The 14,659-nt window shown below is 39.2% G+C and overlaps 1 protein-coding gene across 3 annotated transcripts in view; it reads left to right on the top strand.

Annotated features, from left to right (window-relative positions):
- The window catches only part of RSRC1 (arginine and serine rich coiled-coil 1), a 165,981-nt gene that overhangs the window by 80,306 nt on the left and 71,016 nt on the right, over nucleotides 1–14,659 (top strand). For all 3 annotated transcript variants that reach the window (XM_082224561.1, XM_082224559.1, XM_082224560.1), the window contains one exon: nucleotides 5,306–5,357. In XM_082224561.1, coding sequence (XP_082080687.1) covers nucleotides 5,306–5,357 — 52 coding nt within the window. The remainder of the gene's footprint in view (nucleotides 1–5,305; nucleotides 5,358–14,659) is intronic.

Below are 14,659 nucleotides of genomic sequence, written 5' to 3'. Positions count from 1 at the left end.
AACTAGGAACTAATAATAATAGCATAAATAAATAATAAGGCGTAAATGAGCATCACTGGTCCTAAACCAGAAACGGAATATCGGCCACTTACTAGATGGGAGGCACCTCTTAAAATGTATGTAGTATGGAAGGGCACTAATAAACTAATTTGGCCCTTACTATTTCTGCGACTGCAATCAGTTGCTATACTAGATGAACTCAGTAGAAATGTGCAGGCTAAATTTTGTCTTGATGTCAGTGTGAACTTAACCAGGTGATTTGTAATATATGAATGGCTGTGATCACTAGCCCCTTAGTTCAGTGTTTCTGATTTGAGATACATAATGTGCCGTGTTTTGCCTTTCGCTCTCCTGTGCTTGGCTGTAGGGAGCTGCTTGTGCAGGCACTGCCTTCTTACTGAGGATTAATAGACTGAATAAGTGCAATTTCTCCTTTTTGTAAGAGCAACGAACGATGGTCCAAACTAATAGTTAAAATTTCTGTACATTCCCTTGCTGTTCAATGCATATTTTTATATGTACACATGGGTTAGGAGTTAGCATCCCAGTTTGTAATGAGCCCTTTCCTGACAAGTAAATCTGCTATTTTGTAGGTACTCTGGATTGTCACTTGATGTGTAGATACTTTGACAAGAAGGGCTTCACTCTCCTGTCTACCACTGCAAGCTAAAACCCTTCCCAGCCTCCTATCTCAATACATTCAGTTTCTAGTCTCTCTCTCCTTCATGCAAGCATGTGTCTACATATGGGAATATTCATTTCCCCTACACACACACATGCAAAGAGAGAGAGTGTGTGTGTATTTTAGGAGTGAAATTGACTTATCCCACTTCTCAAAGCTGACAGCTGTCCTATTGTTTAGGCAGTTGGCTGATGTTCTTACTTGTAAATAGATCTGTGATTCCTGTTTGTGAGGAGACTCCAGTCTGCAGTCTCTCTCTCTCTCTCTCTCTCTCTCTCTCTCTCTCTCTCTCACACACACACACACACACACACACGTAAGCACAACCTTTTCAAGAGCAACCAAAGGGTCTGGATACTAAGCCTGATGAGAAACAATTGAGGGAATTGGGTATGTTTAGCCTGGTAAAGAGGAGACGTTTTCTCCTCCAGGAGAAGGAGAAAACAAGCATGCTACATCTTCCATGTGAGAGACCTTTAGATGTTTGAAGAAGGCTATCATATACTCTCACATGGAAGATGTAGCATGCTTGTTTTCTCCTTCTCCTGGAGGCTAGGACCCAAACCAATGGATTCAAGTTACAAGGCAATTCCAACTAAACATCAGGAAGAACTTTCTGATAGTAAGAGGTGTTCAACGGTGGAACAGTCTCCCACGAGAGGTGGTAGACTCTCCTTTCTTGGAAGTTTTTAAGCAGAGGTTGGATGCTCATCTGTCATTGATGCTTTACCTGAGATCCCTTCATTGCAGGGGGCTAGACTAGATGACCCTCAAGGTCTCTTCCCAACTCTACAATTCTATGATTTTGTGATATGATTTTTATCTCAAGAGAGAACTTCCTGTATAGCTTAGACATATCCCATCGTGGGAATTTCCATTACATGTCTCATCAAGGAAGAGAGAGATTAGGGAAGAACTTTCATCTCTACAACATACCACTTGTTCTCTACAGAGATTGCATCCTTTTAGGAAATTATTTAAAAGTGATCTCTGTACATTTCTTCATTCATGTACATGAATTGCTTTCTTAAATGCTGTATGCGACTCTCTTAATTTTCAGTAGGACTTACTGCTCATTGTTCCTACAGATTTCTAGTGGGGCTACTACTGAGTATACATGGGTGTGTTGGCCTTGTGCATATAAGCCTTTCATATTGGGTTGGTATTTTTACTTATTTAGAAGATTCATATCCCATCATTTGCCTATAAAAGCCCCCAGGCAGGATTGCAACATATGCCTGATTCACACTTTCCATTAAACCGTAGTTGAAAACAAGCAATGGTTTAATGCAAATGAGCAGTGTGTTAGTGCTCAAAAGTTCCCACAGCACTCTTCCCCTGGTTCTGCTGTACTGCCACTGGTTGTAAACTCCAAACTCAGGCTTGTGGTTTCCTTTCTCCAAATAAATCACAAGGAGGAAGCCTAGAGCAAATGACGGTTACCACTCTGGGTTTGCCTTTTGGTGTCATGAGAAGCCAGACTCTGTCAGGAGCAGAGGGGAAATGGAAGAAGAACTTTTCAGCAGTGTACACCAGCACACAACGCATTCACTTTGAACCATAGTTTGTTTTTACGGTGGTACCTCGGGTTAGAAACACCTCAGGTTACAAACACTTTGGGTTACAGACTCCGCTAACTCGAAAGTAGTACCTCTGGTTAAGAACTTTGCCCCAGGATGAGAACAGAAATTGCACGGCGGCAGCAGGAAGCCCCATTGGCTAAAGTGGTACCTCAGGTTAAGAACGGTTTCAGGTTAAGAATGGCCCTCCGGAACGAATTAAGTTCGTAACCAGAGGTACCACTGTACTTGCCTTAATGTGACATGCAAACTAGGCTATAGATTAAAACCAAATATATGTTTATATAAAAATACACAAAAACTTGTGTGGGGATTATGGGTACCTAGGGTGATCTAGCATTGATATTAAAAGTATATTGGCTTTATTGGGACTTAAGTAGTATTATTTAGCTTCCTCAGATTGCATCTTATTATCTGCTTGGATCCCCTCCCCAAGAGCCCTTATTACCTAAATCGATTTCTTTCATACATTTGTTTTTTCACTGGGGCTGTTGAAAACCATCAAGTTCTGTAATTTTTACAAAAAGAATAATATTTATATATCTTTTTGTATATAGAGCGAGTGTTATATATCAACTATGTTATATATATGAAATACAGCAAGTACTATAAGGCCGAATCCATTAACTAACATATTTATGCCTAATGAATCATAGAATCAATATGTCTATTTTCAGATGTGACCTATTGTAGAATTTTCTTTGGGGACAAAAGCAAAATAAAACACTATTTCATTTCCCCCTTATCCTTCTGTTGTTGTTATATATACTGAACCACACTGGCACAATTATTGTAAACGGAATAAAGCTGAAGAGAATGATTGCTCCCAATTTATTCTAGCACGGCCAACAGTAAGACAAACAATTACTGCTATCCATTTAAAATTACGTATTTATTATAAAGCTTTATATAAATCAGTTGTAATATTACAAGCTAATAATTTTTTTCTAGTTGGTTTTATAGGGTCCATTTGGGGTTACTGGGTCCGTTTTGTAATATTCACATCTGGATTTATAAGGCTGTGTTAGCAGAAGGCAAACTGTTCAGAATACTAGTAATGTAAATGCAAAATTTGTTGGGAGTCGTAAAAAAGTAGGCAGGCAAATATAGTGATGGTTAAGTTCATGATTGGTGCATTGCATACTTTCAAAATGGCATGAGGTCAGCTTGAGGATTCTTTACAATAGACACAATTCTGTGTAGCTGGAGACAGTTTATGTTGTTGACATAGATCCAGTTAAGATGCTCTAATTGACACCATTAGGCAAACTAGTTTACATGTCCAGAGAAATATGAAATAATCATTCTTACTGCTCACATGAGCAGGCTTTTGTACACTTGAGACAGTGTTTTAGAGTCTAAACCTTAGACAATCTGAACAGACGGGTCGGCATTTTGTAGTTGAGCAGTATAAAGGCAATTTCTGTGGCTCAGTACATAAGATGAATGCTGAATTCTATTTCTGGTTGTTGGTCAGTATTGAGAATGATGATGCAGTGCTGCATTTACATGTTTATATATTGTTGCCGCTTGCTTAGCTTTAAACAGGTCACATCATTTTTGTTATTTTGTTTACCAAAGCATTGTTTTGAACAATTTTAAATGCTAGCTAATGAAAAATGAAATTTGCATGCTTTTACATTTATTAAATATGTATCAAGTGAATATAAGGGTTGTATCCCATTTAAGGCTGAGTAACTTATTCTGTTCATGCAACGATTTATGCCTGCTTGCATGAAGATGTGTGTGGGGTGTGAGCTTTGACTTTTGCATGCCCAGCTGCTCCCTAGCCCAAGGAGCAGAGGTTGACAATATTTTATCAATTAATTGAGTGAGTGATTTAACAAGATTTATATACCATTTGATTGTAATGAAATTTCTCTTCCCCTTGTCCAATGGCTTGGGACCTGAGTACCAAAAGCAAACCTTCACCAGTATCAATCGTGGGCACTGTTCGAAATTTCCTGAGTGCCAGGCATGTTTAGCTACTGATGCAGGTCCAGTTGTGACTATGTGGAAATTTCTGGGCACAAGGTTGGTGACTGACATCTCCATTGAGTCAGCTGACTTGTGCACAGCAAAAGGTGTATGGACCCATTGCTGGGCATCTTAGTCCTCCATCATCACATTAAGTGAAGTAAGTGTGGGGCTGAGTGCAGGTGTCTGTCTGTGCTGCAGCCTTTCCCCAGGTCACCCAATGGAACTCACAGGCTACAGTTTAAAAACCTTTGCCTTAGTTCATAGTTAATACCATTTCCATTTCCAATGTATGTGTTTCTCCTTCTTGCATACTGGGGCAAGTGAATTGTTCAGGGAAGTTTTCAATGGTTGATGTTTGATTGTGTTTTTCATATTTTGTTGGGAGCTGCCCAGAGTGGCTGAGGCAACCCAATCAGATGGGCGGCGTATAATAAAAGAATTATTATTATTATTTGTTGTTGTTGTAAGAGCAAGCTACAGCCAAGCAATGTAGTTTTGCTCATGAATTGTAGAATTGTAGAGTCCCCAAGGGTTATCTAGTCCAACGCCCTGGTGAATAGACATTCTGTTGTGTTGACTGTAACCTAGGTTTAAGGTGGTATTTGATTCCTAGCTTATATATATATCGGTTTCTAACTCTGATCTTGGACTCTGCGGAGGAGACCCTCTTGCTAGTGGTGCCGCTGGTTGCTGCCCAGTTGGCATTGACCTGTGACAGGGACTTTTCAGTGGCGGTTCCCTGTTTGTGGAATGTCCTCCCCGGTGAAATGCATCTGTGTCCCTTATTACTAACTTTCAGGAGGAATTTAAAAACATTTGTGTTTACCCAGGCATTTGGCAGCTGGAAGATACTGTTCCTGCCAACCTTGAAATTATCAGCTCTGAGAGTATGTGACTGCATAACAAGTTTTTAGATGGTTTAAATATGTTTATATTTTAATTTTAATAGTATCTGTTTTATCATTTTGGTGTTTGCTGTCTTGGACTCCTTTGGGAGAAATGACAGGTTGCAAGTTTGATAAATAAAAAATAATAGTTATTCCTTTTTCCTCCCTTTTTCTAGTCCGCGGCTGAACAGGCGAAAGCTAGATTACAGTTGGTTCTTGAAGCTGCTGGTAAGTAAATGGATGGAAGTAATAATGTTGTTTTAGTGCCTCTCAGCAATGGCACCCAATTTTGGAGTACCTTATCTCCTCAGATTTGACTGGCTCTCATCCTATCCATCTCTTGGTGCCAGGTGAAGCTTTTATTCTTCATCCAGGCCTTTGAGTTATGAAATCTTTTGACCTGCGTTGTATTATTTTAACTGAAAATTGCATGTTTTGTTTTTATATTTTGGCTCATTCATGTAATTCAAAAGTTTCCTGCCTTGAGGTCTTTTGACCAAGGGTGTGATATAATTCGTAAAAATAAATACATAAAGTATTATGGCAGTACAGTAACTAAATGAGACTGTAATCCTGTTCACACTTACCTGAGAGTAAGCCTCAATGAACGTAATGGAACTTTCTTCTGAATAAACATACTTCGGATTGTGTGGTCAATTAGCAGAACTGCCATTTAAATATATTTAATAGAGGTGCTACAGTTCTCTATTTATATCCATACCTATTTACAATAAAATAAAAAAAATTCCTTCCAGTAGCACCTTAAAGACCAACTAAGTTGGTCTTTAAGGTGCTACTGGAAGGAATTTTTTTTATTTTGACTATGACAGACCAACACGGCTACCTATCTTCTATTTACAACAAAACATTAGAGAGCAGCTGATCATGGAGATAATGATCTAAAAAAAAATGTGTATACCTTAGCCTAAAAGACAAAAACGAAGGTTTTTTAAACTATCTACTCCTTCATATAAGAACATATTTTACTTTTCCACCTTTGTGTTTTCTTACTAGTATTTGAACCTAATGGTGGAATATACAGTAACTATTGTAGGGGATACTGTTTTGCAGAAATCTTTTGTTCAAAAGCAAAACTTTCTTTTCTTTTCCATTTTCCAATAAATACTCACATTCTTCAGTGTAGCATCTTCTCCGTCATAGTTTGAAACTATGCATTGTTCTCCCCTTCTTTTAATATGTCTCTGAAGCATATAATTATAAAGTAGATGTGACAGGGCAGACCTTGAAAAGCACAATTTGTTTATACTGCTCTGAGCTGTCACACCTCATTTTTTAATTTAACACCTCGAGAATGTATTAAAGATACTATGAATTTTTTGTCATTGTGATCAGAAGCCCGTAGATTTCAAAGCATATTTGAGGTTCTTGTGACACTTTTTAATCTAAAAAACTTAAAATGGAAGTTTAAACCTTAGGTCCAGATTACTCTTAAATGAATTATGGGATTGGAAAATACATTAAAGTTATTCATTAAATTTGAAATCTTTTTCCTAACTTTTATTTAAACATTGAAAAGAACAAGTGCATAAACGGTCCCTTGAATTCCTTTTGTAAAATTAGGGATTATGTTGAACAACATTGGAAATCAACATTTTGATCTTTATGCTTTCTTGTTCTGTGAGGAGTGAAAATTTTATACCCACACACAAACACACAACTATTTAGCTGTATGGTTGCAACACATATTAAGATTTTCATTTATGTTTCATAAGTTTTCTTTCATGTTTTGAAATACTAAACCTTTCTAGAGTTCAAGTAGCAAGTAGTTAGCCTAGGAAATAATATGTAATCATATACTTTAGTTTGGAAAACTGGTATTTCATAGTTCGCACAATGTTTCTTCTGTTTTAGTAACCATTGCATGTGTTAATGTGTGTAACATCATTAGCATATCTGAGTGTTCACCAAAAATGTCTGAATTTCTGAGTATTTCAGTTTGATTTTTAAAGTACAGACAAAGGTTTTCAAAGCACATATAAAAGAGTTTTGGGATAGTATTTTGGGGTTTATTTGTTTTAGCTTGTGTATTTGAAAGCACTTCATGTTCCTGGTCTATTTACCATGTTCGTGGTGCTTTTAGGTAATTTTTATATAAAGTTTAATAACTACTCAGTCACTCTGGAACTTACGTAAGGTATGCCTTCAAGAAGCCTAAACTACTAATCTGTGTTTATAAGAGCACAAATCTAGTTTATATTGCTTGGATATTGGTAAGAGATTTCATGTTAATGACAGACTGTAGATATATTTACACAGTAAGGGTAATAACTAAAGTCACATAAGCGCTTTTAATGAGTTGTTAAAGAAACTAATTTTGTGCTCGTAAGAACTGCCACTCAGAAAGGATTATTGCTATCAACTATAAATTTATATTTGAGTGACTTTATTTACTTATCCCTCTCAATAGTTAGACAGAAGAAAGCCATTTTAGCATAGTCTAACAATATCACAGCAACTTAGCAGATGTTAAGCAGGCAGTAGCTGAATGTTAATTTTGAGAGGGTAGTATGTTTAAGCCTATCTGAAGTATGTTGCATGTGCGCTTTCCAAGCTTAGTTACAATGCTGTCTCTCTTGGGAGAATTTTAAAGCTAAACCTCTTTCTTTTTGTCACTCTATATGGACTCTCTCAAGTCAGTATAAAGCAGATCATCCCTAGGCTAAAGCTCTTCAGCTTTTGTTATTGGGCTCTGTAGACCTGTAATTAGGCCTCCTGGCAAGCCTTGGAGTCCAGTTAATGGTCATATGGAGTTTCTATGAGGCAGACTGGCTTTGTATAAATCCTTCGTTGGAATATGTTTATGGGTCACTTCCTACCAGGACCATGTTTTGTCCTTGTGCCCTATAGGCTGACAAGGAACAGGTTCCCTTGACCATGGACAGCTCAGTTTGCTGCTCACAATCTACTCAGCTAATCCCCAGTGTAAACAGAGGATTTAGCATAGCTTCTGTCACTTACAGTTGCCAAACCACTTGGGTGTCTCTGATTTCTTTTCCAGAATTCATTATTGAATGACAGAGAACCATAAAAGGATTCGTGCTTGTTGGTATATTAAATGTATCCCATGTCTCTCAAACACTTGAGAGGCAGCATTTTAAAAAAATGGATTTCCTATTCTGATAAGAAATTATTAATAGTTTATAAAATAACATATTTTGAATAATTGTGGTTTTATTTAAGAATGCGATTTTGAAAAAAAATAAAATAGATGTGAACATTTGTGAACTGTTAATTTCTACTACCATATAAAGACATAGTGAAAATCTGCCATATTGGTAAGATTCTCTTCTGCTGCTTATAAAGACAATTACAAAAGTTGATTGATGTGAGCTTTCAAAGGTCCTGAGTTGAAATGCCTGTCTGATCTGTGTGTGGAATCTGCATTTCAAATCTGTTTCTAAAAGAGCATGCAAAATACTGTATTTTAAAGACAGAATTGTTGATAGTTTAAAGCAGACTTCAGAATAGAGATGTTAATATGACATTAGCAATATGTGGTAAAAACTGACAGAGGAATAATGAATGTTTTATATTTAATGGAGCTGTTTGACAGCTTATCTGCCTGTTTGGCTGTTTAACTCATTATCCTGTGATTATATACCCAGTTTGTTCCAGTTAACTCTGCATCACTTTTTTTTTTAAAGAAAATGTTCCTATAAATGAATTGGACAGATAAAATACAAATATATTAGTGTTAGCTGCTGCAAATGTGTTAGGGCATTTCTTGTATGGTTGTCTTCAGTCTTTCATGAAATAATTCTTAAGAACGACAAATCTGTATTTGTTCAGTCTTTCCCAATAAGTGGTCTACAATCCATGGTTCCAAAATGGTTCGTGACAGATGTGGCTTAGAAGACCACATACGTAGACTGTATGATTTTAGTCTGGTGGAACTAATAGGATCACTCATTACTTTATAGATTCTTGCTTATTTTTCCTTTAATGAAAATTGCTTAGTTAAATTGGGTGGCCTTTTTCTTCCAGTGTTCAATGGTTATGCAAAGCCATTTTTAAGGTAGGTGGTAACAAATAGGGAAATAGTACAATTTTCCTGTACGTTGTACAAAATGGAAATGTCTAGTTTAAGGGATGGAGCAACAAATACAAGGGGAAAACTTTCCCCCAAAATTGAATTTTATTAATAGAATAAAATAGGTGGAAAATTGCAAGTCTACAGTTCAAAGTTGTCCCAGAGGCAGGCAGTTCTGAAAAATGAGTGGCAATGTGGCGTTTTGCTTGCATTAAGATGTGATTGATTGATTTTACAATGCCCCTTGATTGTTATAAAACCTCAAAGCAGTTTACAGAAAGAATAAAACAATAGCATCTGCAAAGCACAGTTAAAACCAACTATTTAAAACATTTGAAAATAGTTAAAAGGAATGATAAGATGAAAACCAGATTAAAAGACATGTTAACAGTCTACTTGTGTGAATAAACTTGCCTAAACAAAAGGTGCCTAAAAGAGTACAGTGAAGATGCCTGTGTGATGTCCATAGGCAAGGAGTTCCAAAGTGTGCATAGTGCCACACTAAAAGATTGATTTCCTACAAATATAGAAGGCGTATTGTGGCATGCCAGTTCTACAGACTGAAGCGGTTGAATTGGCATATATGGGGGTAAGGCGATCTCACGAGTAAACTGGTCCCGTGTTGCTAGGGGCTTTATATACTAAGAGTAACACCTTAAACTTGACCCAGTAGCAAACTAGCAATCTTTGCAGGTCTCTGAGCAGAGTTGTTGTATGATAACAATTGCTTCTGTTAGCAGTTGTACCGCAGCATTCTGCGCCAACCACAGCTTCTGAATCAAATGCAAGGAAGCCCACGTGAAGAGCATTGCAGTAATCCAATCTTGAAGTGCACGAACTAATGCTTTTTCAGCCCAGGAACATTTGTGGCTGTCGTGCCAGTTGTAGCCAATAAAAGGTGCTTCTAGGCACTGAGGCAACACTTGGCCTTCTAGTAAAAAAGCCGGATCCAGAAGCAACCCCATACTGCAAACCCGCTACTTCAGGGGAAGTGCAGTTGACCAATTTCTTGGACACAGGAACCACTCCTACAGTGCCTCCATCGTGCCAGGATTCAAGCACCAGCTATTTAGAAGAAGGATCAGCTACTGGAAAATTGAGCCAAATCTGGATCTCCCCCCCTCCCTTTCCAGTCTAACCAAAGCAAAGGCAAAAGAGGAATATGGAGGAATGGTATTTGGCAACAACACTTTGTAGCTCGCCATTGTGGGTACAGGAGCTTGAAGTTTTGCTCACTGCACCCCATTCCACTCTCAAAGTGAAGCTCTGGCAAAATTAGTTAGTGATCCCATGGATTTTGAGCTGGTGAAGTTCCTTTCTTGATGGGAAGGGTGAAGAGAGGGCCTGCGTGTTGTACTCTGAACACAAGAGTGTCCATTCACTAGCCCAGCTGTCATTTACTGTTCATGCATAAGGTCCCAAGTCCAATCCCATATTTAAAAATTATGTAAGAAGTTATGGGTCATACCTCTGCCTGATTGCCTTGGGAGCCACTCCCCATCATTCTGGACAATACTGGGCTAAACTGGCCAGTGGTCTGACGGCTCCATATTTGCAAATATAAAGATTAAAGTTGATCAAATTTGAAATTAATTTCCATTGAAAAACTTAGCAATATGCTTTGGTTTCTGTAGCACAGATTGGTTACAGGCAGCATGTGAAATACAATAGGAGCATATATGAGATCTGAGCTTATGGTGGTTCTCTCACAGAACTGGTTCATGGTAAGCCCATTTTTCAGTCCCATCTCTAAAACCAAAAGGCACACCACAAATCAGTTATGAAATTATCTGAAATCCTAATACTTTAACCTAACTTGTATTAGGTCTAGATGACTAACAGAATTATAATGCAGTATTTCGAAGGAAAATATACTTCAAATATTCTATATTTATAGTGGTGGGTAAAGTCTAATCCCCCCCCAGATAGTAACAATTATACAAGGTTGGCCTAGTTATTAAAGAATGGGGTACTGTGTGTGTTTTTAACAATTTTTCCAGCTGACCTTATTGATTTCAGAATTCGTCCCAAACTTTTCAGAATTGCTGTTCTGGCTGTAATTTTTCTAGCTCCAAATAAAAGTAGCTCATGCTTAGATTATAACTATAGGATTTTGCAAATGTTGTAACATATGGTATAAATTATTCTGATGCAAATGTGTGCTAATTATGTGCAGCTGAATCTTGCATGCTTGTCATTGATCTCAAGTCAAATACAAATTTGTAGTTACCTTAAGTTATTTATATCTATTTGTATTTAGCAAAGTTTGCCAAGAAAATTAATTATATATATATAGGCTGTTGAGCTAATGCACAGCAATGGAGATGGTGATTCAGAACAAGAATCCCTTATCATTTTTTAAAGAAAGAATTGTTATTCTGTGGGGAAAGGTTCTTCATTTGCTACATATTTTATATTTAAATACTACTTGTTTCATTTCTCTGTACAATTGCCTACTTTGTGTATATACAGCTCAGTCCTAAGCATTATTCTTCAGAAGCAAGACTATGCTAGGAGTGCTTAGGATTATAAAATTAGGCCAAATGCATCTCTCTCGTGGATGACAGAGGTCTCCAAACAGGCAGTGCAGCTTCCCGTACAGCTTGGAGACCGGAAATACCTAAAGCTTAAACAGAAGACTTTATTCCTCCCCTCTTGCTCATACTCACTCCTTACTGAGCACTCCTTTCTTTACTTTTTTCTTCTCCCCATAGCTGCCTTGTATCATTCTCCATCTGTTTCTTGCCTAACAACAACAACAACAACAACAACAACACAGTGGTACCTCAGGTTACAAACACCTTGGGTTACAAACACTTCAGGTTACAGACTCCGCTAACCCAGAAATAGTGCTTCAGGTTAAGAACTTTGCTTCAGGATGAGAACAGAAATCGTGCGTCGGCAGCGTGGCGGCAACAGGAGGCCCCATTAGCTAAAGTGGTACCTCAGGTTAAGAATGGTTTCAGGTTAAGAATGGACCTCCGGAACGAATTAAGTATATAACCAGAGGTACAACTGTAATAATAATGTATTTATACCCCGCCCATCTGGCTGGGTTTCCCCAGCCACTCGGGGTGGCTCCCAATATTAAAAACATGACAAAACATCAAACATTAAAAACATCCCTAAACAGGGTTGCCTTCAGATGTCTTCTTAAAGTCAGATAGTTGTTTATTTCCTTGACATCTGAAGGGAGGGCATTCCACAGGGCGCGCGCCACTACCGAGAAGGCCCGCTGCCTGTTTTCCTGTAACCTCACTTCTCGCAGTGAGGGAACCGCTAGAAGGCCCCTGGAGGAAGACCCCAGTGTCTGGCTCTTTAAAAAATGAGAGCCCCGTTTACCTTAGCTCCCCATTGCCTTCATTTCCCTGCCCCACTCCAAGAGGATAGGACTCTCTCCAACCATGTTTCTCGATGGGGAAAATTCCTCCTGCCTTGTGCTCCAAAGTGCCTTTGGGCAATCAAAAAGCTCATGAAGGGCAGCCATGGTCAGTGTCCAGCTGCTTGAGATTCTCCAGCCTTTATCAGCAGCTGAAAGTGGCAGCCATGGCAAATTTGAAGAAGGGACCACTACTCTCATTCTATTCTTTGTGTCCATGGCAAGTGGCAGAGAGCACTTTGGAGTACCACTGTGCTCTTCAGTTCAGTCAGTTCTGCAGGAGACCCTATCCTCATACATGGAAGTTGCTGTCATGGCTCAGGTGCCCCCCTCCATTTCAAGCCTCTAAGGACCAAGATTCCCACAAGGCTTCTGGGTTGCTCCTCAGCAGTGTTCATATATTCAGATGACTACATCCAAGCCTCCTCTCACTGAAGTAATACAACTCAAGAAGACTGTGCTTCACCAGACACTGGAGAGACCTGTCAGGAGTAAGCATGGACCAATGGTACCAAATAGCATGGGAAACAGCCCTACTAGAAAAATAAACCAATAAACTGAAACTGACACGGGGACAAACAGAAGAAGATGCCTTCACCCTGGTATGGCTCCCCTTTATCACATACACAGCCCAACAAGACAATGACAATAATCCACCAACAGCATACAAATCAATATGGCTAACCTGATCCAAAACACCCACCCACCCCACTCACACACAAAAACAAAGATCACCACAGCCAGTTACAAATAAACAACCACACCCTAGGCCAACCCGAACCCCTCTCACCACCAAAGGAACACAAGTGAACAACACAAGCAACGCTGACACCAAACTCTACATACATTAAGCATAATAGAAACATCGCCATCCGACCCTACCCCCACCCATCTTCCCTCCCTCCACCCTCTTTTTTTCTTTTATCTTTTTTCTTCTCCCCCTAATGTCTCAACAAATGAAACGTATTTGTAAAAATGTTACAGGGAAAAAATGTGAGGCATTACACTTACTTCTGTAAAACAAGAAAATCCTTAATAAAATATTTAAAAAAAGAAGAAGACTGTGCTGGCTGATAACGCATCTGAATTATCCAAAAGTGAAGTACCCAAATTTGTGGGAGGCAGACTTCAAGGAAGTGCTGGTCAAAACCACCAGCAACAAAAAGTTCATTCACTCACAAAGAAGAAGGAAAAATGCTTCCCCAGACAATCCTCTGGTCTCTTCCAGTACTTTCATGATCCTCCAGACATGGGAGAAACTTCACTGGTGGTGAGCCTTCGTGGAACTGTCCCAGATTCCAAGATTGGTCCCAGCAGACCCATCACTCCCAATGCACATCCATCCACTCACCAGGGTCTCCAGCAGCTGTTCGGACTCCTTCCACTTGTCACCAGCAGGAGGGATACTCGCCAGGTTTCTTCAAAGGTAGTTTCCTGAGAAGATACCTTCTCTGGTGTTTATTTAGTTTTCTTCATGGTAGCAAAAAAGGATGGATCTTGGCGTGCAGTACTTGACCTCAAATTTCTAAACCAGTTTGGAAGCTTAGGATGGAGATGCTATCCTCCATCAGAGAGGCTCTCCACCCAAAAGACATTCTAGCCTGAAGAGACCTAAAGGAGTCCAATTTGCATAGCCTGTTATTCACAAAAAAATGACTGCTGCTATGCTTCTTCTACAATGACTTTCATTACTAGTATTGAGTCTTCAGCCTCAGGGTGTACATGCATACCCTTACCTGGACAACCTCTTGTTCTGCTCTACAATTCTCTCTCACAGGCACGTGATGCTAGCTTCCACTTGATGCTAGCCCATCTAAACGACCTTTTTTCTTTTCAACTCCTCGAAGAGCCATCTCCCTCCCACCAACTTCAGCACTTGGGAGCACTGATGGACACGAAGCAGGATTGCATCTCTCTCTCTCAGGAGGGTATCCATGATCAGTCCTCTTTTGCATGCCCACTCAGTGGACATCATGCAGCTATCCCAACTCCTGGACATGATGGCCTCAGCCATAGGCATCTTGCCCTGTACATGTCACCACTCCCACCCACTCCAGGGCTCCTTCTCCATTTCCAGAGAGATAGAGCTCACAACCATCA

Source organism: Podarcis vaucheri, assembly GCF_965113315.1.
Source record: "Podarcis vaucheri genome assembly, chromosome: 5".
Classification (NCBI taxonomy): Eukaryota; Metazoa; Chordata; class Lepidosauria; order Squamata; family Lacertidae; genus Podarcis; species Podarcis vaucheri.
The sequence above is the reverse complement of the archived record's forward strand: the minus strand, read 5'-3'. Positions and strand labels throughout refer to the sequence as shown.